General features: G+C 39.7%; 1 protein-coding gene across 2 annotated transcripts in view; it reads right to left on the bottom strand.

Moving 5' to 3' along the window:
* Positions 1–542: 542 nt before the first annotated feature.
* lmbr1 (limb development membrane protein 1) overlaps positions 543–6,525 on the bottom strand; it is a 35,692-nt gene continuing 29,709 nt past the window's right edge. The window contains exons 13-17 of one of the 2 annotated variants that reach the window (XM_032503880.1): positions 6,073–6,146; positions 5,723–5,813; positions 5,051–5,117; positions 1,343–1,504; positions 543–791 (exon numbers count right to left, since the gene is read on the bottom strand). In XM_032503880.1, the coding sequence (XP_032359771.1) occupies positions 706–791; positions 1,343–1,504; positions 5,051–5,117; positions 5,723–5,813; positions 6,073–6,146 (480 nt within the window). In that variant the 3' untranslated portion in view covers positions 543–705. Of the gene's footprint in view, positions 792–995; positions 1,105–1,342; positions 1,505–5,050; positions 5,118–5,722; positions 5,814–6,072; positions 6,147–6,525 lie in introns of those variants that run through there. The other variant, XM_032503881.1, reaches the window with a different exon arrangement.

Below are 6,525 nucleotides of genomic sequence, written 5' to 3'. Positions count from 1 at the left end.
TGGCAGTCAGTTATAACGGAAAAAGAACATAAAGTCCTTAAAACAGAATTTCTTTAGTTTTTTTTTTAAGTGGTATCGGATCGGTGTATAAACTCCAGTACTTCCCGATACCAGCGTTTTAGGTATCGGAACATCTCTACTGATCAGGCCTGTATCCGTTCACATAACAACCAACGACCAATTATTAGACAAACTGGAATGCTCCATGTATCACAAGCGCTGGCATTATAAAAATTAGTCTATTGAAAATGGGGGTCTATTTATTATACTCAATACAGATAAGGAGCATGGTGATGGAAAATAACCCTTTGCCTTTTAGCTAGATATAAGTTGTCAAAAAACATTGTGTCACCTGCTCTACTCTTTTGCTTTTGTCTAGTGCAGTGGTGAGGAGGTTGTAAAAGAAAAACAGGTAGCAATGCTGGGCAAGAGATGGGTGGTTTAAAGTCACAGTCACGGTTAAGGTCAACATCAAGGTCACTGCAGTGATGCCAGTTTATTTCACTCCTCAGTCTCTCATCCCTGGCTCTGTCCCAGCTTCCATCCGAGACACAGAGGATGGAATGTCACGAAGCTAAATTGCTCTCAGCATCCATTTGCAGCATCAGTCAGACACTGCCTGGGTTTATTAAGTTCCTTCCAATCCTTTTCACGTGTGAGTGAGTGTGTGTGTGTGTGTGTGTGTCTGTGTGCGTGTCTGTCCTTTCACAGAGTTTTCTGATGCCCGTTTGCCGAGAGCTTCCCAGATTCAGGGTCCGTGGGGCTGTTTGACAGTTGCAATTTATCCAGACCTGGGCAGGGGAAGATAAGGCAGAGAAATCTCATTAAAAGACTCAGACTTTCACTTAGACAGAGGTATTGATGTGCTTTTTCCCCCCTCAGTCCCTCTGTCTGACATTTTCTAACCCTCTGTGTATCAAACATCCAAGGCCTGTCCCCACAAGCCTTTGAGACTAGCCCCATCCTCTGTCACATGTCAGTCCCCCAGCAGCTGCAATTTCTTCCATTTTGTCAATCCAGGTACATGACGACAGCATGATGACACTACACTATCTACCTCTAAAGCACAGAGTAGGTTGGTGCTGTCAGTGTTTCAGACTAAACCTTTTTGGATAAAAAAATGTTTTATGAATTTGACGAGTCAAAGTGGTATTATGAAATAGATTGCTTTTTATTCTACAAAAACATCCAGATTATCAAAGGCAAGGATTGTTTGTTAAACATTGCAGGACAATTAAAAAATATGTGGTGCAATCTGGAATTAGTTTGTTGTAGTATATTAAAAAAAAAGGTGCTGGTTAAAAACCCTCAAGACACGTGAAAAAGAAATAGATACATTTACCTAATGCCTTTAGAAGCTCTTCCCGTACCGCTGAGGTGAATTTTCTCACAAGACAGAGTGTTGTCACGACCGCAAAGAGCAGGTTGTATGAAAGGACAATGTAAAAGTTTCCCAGCCAATTAAATCTCCCAAAGTCTCCCAAGAGATCAAACCTGGTGATACCTGTGAAGGACAAGTCAATTAACTGGGTTAGAAAGCATGTTGACACTCATTGGGAAAATGTAATGTCTTGGTTGGATTTGTGACTTACTATTATGACAATTACTGTTTCAGTTTGACTTATTGTTTTGAGTCTTAATATATAATTTATGATAACCAAGAAACAAAATGTTTTCCGCGGAAGTCCAAATTGTTGGAAATCCCAGAAAATAAACAACTGGGAAAACAAAGCAAGTTCATTTTGCAGAGTTCCCCCTGGACAAGATTGTGTTCATAAACTAAATCCTGTGGTCCACAAGTAAAAAGATCCAATTTAAAAGAGAGGCTTACATACAAAAAACGGTTATGTTTGTTACAGGTATAATCTCAGCCTGGAAAAACAAATATTAAACTTTGTGACCATTAATGTAATTGATTGCCCTCCAAATCTTCCATAGAATCAGTCACCTGTTCACACATCTACCTGAGTCAGCCGCTGAGCTAGCGACATATCTTATTCAAACAATAAACAAGCACAATCTTGTAAGTTTCCGCGAAGCTGAATGGTTGCACAATTTCTGACAAATTTCAATTGAATAGAGATTACTCTTAACCTGTACCTGATATTTATAGCAATCTCTTTACTTTTTAACCTCAATAGTTAATGCCTGACAATGCTGTCATCAAAACAAAAACAAAGTTTATGTATCTTTTTTATCAGAGACAGAAAAAAAAAATCCACTCTGGCTTAAACAACCGCTGATCCACTGCACTGCAAGGTTTATGCTTATTTTCATCACTTGGCTGGGTCTCGGTTAGCAATACTATAAGGACTGTTCCCTGTAGAATATGGAAGGATGGGTGACTAAGTATAGCAGCAAAGGTGGTACGCAGGTGGACTTCATCTCTCTCCCAGGACTTTCAGACAGAGATAAAGGAGTGGTTTCTTCTGAAGGCTTCTCTTAGCTCCACACTGCTAGTTCATTTTTTAACCATCTTTTACAGCTGATTGCATTGTGTCTGGAAAGCCTTCAACGCCCTATTGTTTTCCTGCTTATCCATTTTTGGCCTGTCATTCCGGGTATTTCTGCACTCTACCTTGAGGACGGGCCAGCTGTGCCATCGAATAATGAACTAATGTAGGGATTATAATTAAGCTTTTAATGACTTAATGTGTACAATTGTATTTAATTTACCAATGGTATCTGTCTTTGAGTTGTTAATTTTATATGCAACAGTGACCAAGGAGATTATCACATCAGTATATTAAATTTATGCACCACAACCATTTCAGTCATTTGTATCCAGAAATTAGATTCAGATGTGGCACACTGGAGAGGCACGAGTCTTTAGACATTCTACTTCTCCTGTAACATCTTCACAACCTCTGTTGTCAATTAGATTGGGCTATCGATTCAGTGTCTGGAGAGATGTATTTACAGCCGCAGTAAGCAGTTTGCAAGCATCAAGGACCTTTAACAAAATTGCCTGTGAAGAGACAGGGGGAGAGATGATGGAGACCCCAGTTGATACAGCTTGCCACTGTGATCTGGCCACGTCCATTTCTAATGCCAAAGGTTTTGATCTTGGTTTGGTAATTCGAGAAAATCTAATTGGGGGTAAAAAGATGCTTGACATTTTAAATGTCAGGAGTACAGTGGCGGAGCTGGAGACATTAGCATGCATCTGGTCATGCATCCAAGAAGCAAAGGCAGATTCATGAGGACTGTATGGCAGTGAGATTATTTTTTGTATATGTGAGCAACACTTAATGTGTGAGGCTACTGGTATAGTTGTCACACCTGCATCTGGCTATGAAACAATCTAGAAATCACAACATAAAAGGCATATATCTATGACCAATTGCTTTTACAAAAAGGAGCAACAACATTCTATCAAAAACGAAAGAACCAACCAGGGACTTTTTCTCTCCCTTTCTTGTAGTATATATATATATATTGTTAAAAATAATGGCTGCCTAAAAACAAAAATTGTTACTACCAAAATATTTTTACTTTTTACCTCCCACTACTCTACAAGCTGTGATGGGAAATTCACAGTTTTTTTTGTTGGAAAAAAAAAGGTTTTGTGATGATGCAGTTGTGATAGCAAGGTGAACACAGAAATGAAATGTATCAGTACGATAGGCTATAAGTGAGCATTATCTGTGCAGACATTGTAAAAAATAAAGCCCATACATTTTTATTTTGAGCAAAAGAGGAGAGTATGCAAGGTTCAAGTAACAAGACTTTTTGCATCAATGAAGCGACTAACAATGTTATCATACTGGCTAGTAACAACAGCTACTGTGTCAATATTTTAAAAGCGGTTTTCAATGTGTCAATATTTTCAAAATTTGTTTCCATGTTTTAAAAAGCTTTGTCAATATTTTGAGGCCCATGCACATACCTGTCCTTCACTTCTATAGTCCTCCACTGGTTTTTACACCATAATTGCACACATGGAGAACGAGCGCACACACGCAGTATACAAATAAAAACAGTTAAGTTGCAGGCCAGATACCAACAATAAGCTGAAACTCTCTATAAAGCTGAGTAAACACCATGTTACATTGATGAAAATTAAGTTAACACACCTAAACTAATTGATAAAGTGCAACCACTCAACTTAAAAACCTAAACAGCTTTTCCATTTAAAGTTTAAAAACAACTATCATCAGTTTGGAAACTGGTGATTATACAGTATTCAGTTTATTTAAATTAACACACTATTTGTCAATATATTAAAACAGACATACTTTAGCATACTTTTTGTGTTGTGGTACAGATTCCCTTTCTCTTATACAGTGCATGTTTCCCACATTAACATGCAAAAAAACACCCCACATCAAGACACAAACCCTTTCTTGTCTCCTAACATCACACTTCGTCACACTCAACTCTCCACATTTCTTTTCTTTAGCTGGGAGGCCTTCTCTCTTCAACTCTGTCTCATGCATTTATTCCTTTTTAATCTATTCAGCGTCACAAAGCAGAACCTGTTGATATTTTGTAAAGCTCCCAATGAGTCACTGTATGCTCGCTCCGCTCCGTCCCATTTACACACTCTGTTGGTCTCTCTCTTGCACACACACACACACACACTCAAATACGCACAAAGTAGTGCTATTTGAACAGCTGTGCTCTGCACTCTGCATGTTTATTAGTGCCATTGTGATTGTGCTACTCCTGTCATTTTTACCCCTTCACTCTTTCTATAGGAGAATTCAACTTGCAAAACTTAATGGTCTGCTGTTGGTGGCATCTGAAAACTGTTGTGGGGGAGGGACATTTACTCAATCTGGTTCTTAGTTGTTGTGATGACATCTTTGACAATTCATTTAAACCTACATTTCTCTTAAAGAAATGGTTTAATAGTTAGGGAAATATTGGTATGCTTATTCTCATTAAGAATTGTTAGATTAAAAATCGATACGATAAGAATTGACCCTAATTCTGATAAATATGAAGCTATAGCCAGCAGGCAGTTTGCTAAGCATAAAAACAGCTAAGGTAGCAAAGGTAGCAAAATGTTACTTTAAACGTTTCATCTGTACATACACACACTCACCTAGAGTTCTGGACATTACTGGCAGGGCTGAACTCAGGACCAAGATGGACACACAGCAACCAATGATCTACAAATCAACAGATAATGAAACTTCAGATCTTTCAAGCATGTAATGTACAGTTATGAGACGTGAAGAAAAAGAACCCATTGCACCAACAGTTTTAGCTAAGACAGGCTCACACATGCACACACCACTTAATGTTAAATTGGTTCCACATATTGTACAATTAGTACCTCTGAAGTTGCTCATTACCAGGTTCTCTCCGTTGTCCTTTCAAGCCCTTTCACTGGAGCGTCATGGCTAGTTAACAAGCCTCACCACTCCCAAACTCATTACCAAGTGAATAGGTACCGCAATGGGCCAAACAGAGCACGCATCCTCCACCCCCTTCCAAAAAAACCACTCTCCCTCTGATGTACAAGAAAGGGGCTTGCACTTTGCCAATGTTTGCGCAACTAACAAACAAATATTGGACAGATCAACTAAAGCCATTGAGGAGGCCCTGAGGAAAACATTAGTGAGCAGTAGGAGTTCAGAGTGAGAGGAAGGCGGGAGAGAAAAGGGGAAATAGAAGAAACACAGGGGTCCCAAACAGATCAGCACCTTAGGAGTAATCTTGGCACCCTTGCCCCCACTTCACCCCACACCCTCTCCTTCCATCACATCTTTACCGTTGTCATGGTTGTGTCATCATTTCTGGGAGTTAGTCCCTCAAAGACTCTCAGGCTGTAGAAGCCGACAACAGAGGACACCATCAAGTAGCTGTTGAGAAAATCAATCAAGGACCAAAAACACTTCTCTGCTAGTAGCAAAGCAGCTACATTGAGTCGTCTTTTTAAGTATCCCAAGTCTGCACCTTTTCAGCTTTGATAAAAGGTGATGAAACAGCACAACATGTCTTCCGGAAGGTGTCCGGCTGAACTATGTCCTGGGTAAACAAAGCTGGCTTGACAATGTTGCTCTTGGCCATGGAGCATGCTACTTTGGCCACAGACAAAGGGGGGGGGCACTAAAAGGATACAATATGAGGATGATCTCCAACACTGCCTGAGCCACGCCAAATGTGGACAGAGAGGTGTTCCCAATGCCTCGGTCCTGGTAGACGAAGACACAGACAGAAAGCTGGGTTATTCAATGTCCTTACACACCAATCTTATATCAACACATCACAAAACAAGAAAATGGGAAATGACAGGCAGGCAGTTGCATACACATGCCATTGCAGAAATCCTGCAAAGTAAGTATGTGGTGCATGAAGAAATTCCCCACTTGAGAAGGACGGAATCAAATTGGCTAAGTAATGAATGGAACAAGATGAAAGAGGCTCTTTTCAAATCACTGTCGATCATACAATATGTGAACAGGTGTTCAAACAAAAACGGAACATTGCTTACGGTAAGAAGAGTGTACAGGCTGAAAGCAAGCCAAAAACATAAAAACAACAAAACAAATACTTCAGCAAACACTAGCGTCC

The sequence above is a fragment of the Etheostoma spectabile genome, chromosome 22, assembly GCF_008692095.1.
Source record: "Etheostoma spectabile isolate EspeVRDwgs_2016 chromosome 22, UIUC_Espe_1.0, whole genome shotgun sequence".
Taxonomy (NCBI): domain Eukaryota; kingdom Metazoa; phylum Chordata; class Actinopteri; order Perciformes; family Percidae; genus Etheostoma; species Etheostoma spectabile.
The sequence above is the reverse complement of the archived record's forward strand: the minus strand, read 5'-3'. Positions and strand labels throughout refer to the sequence as shown.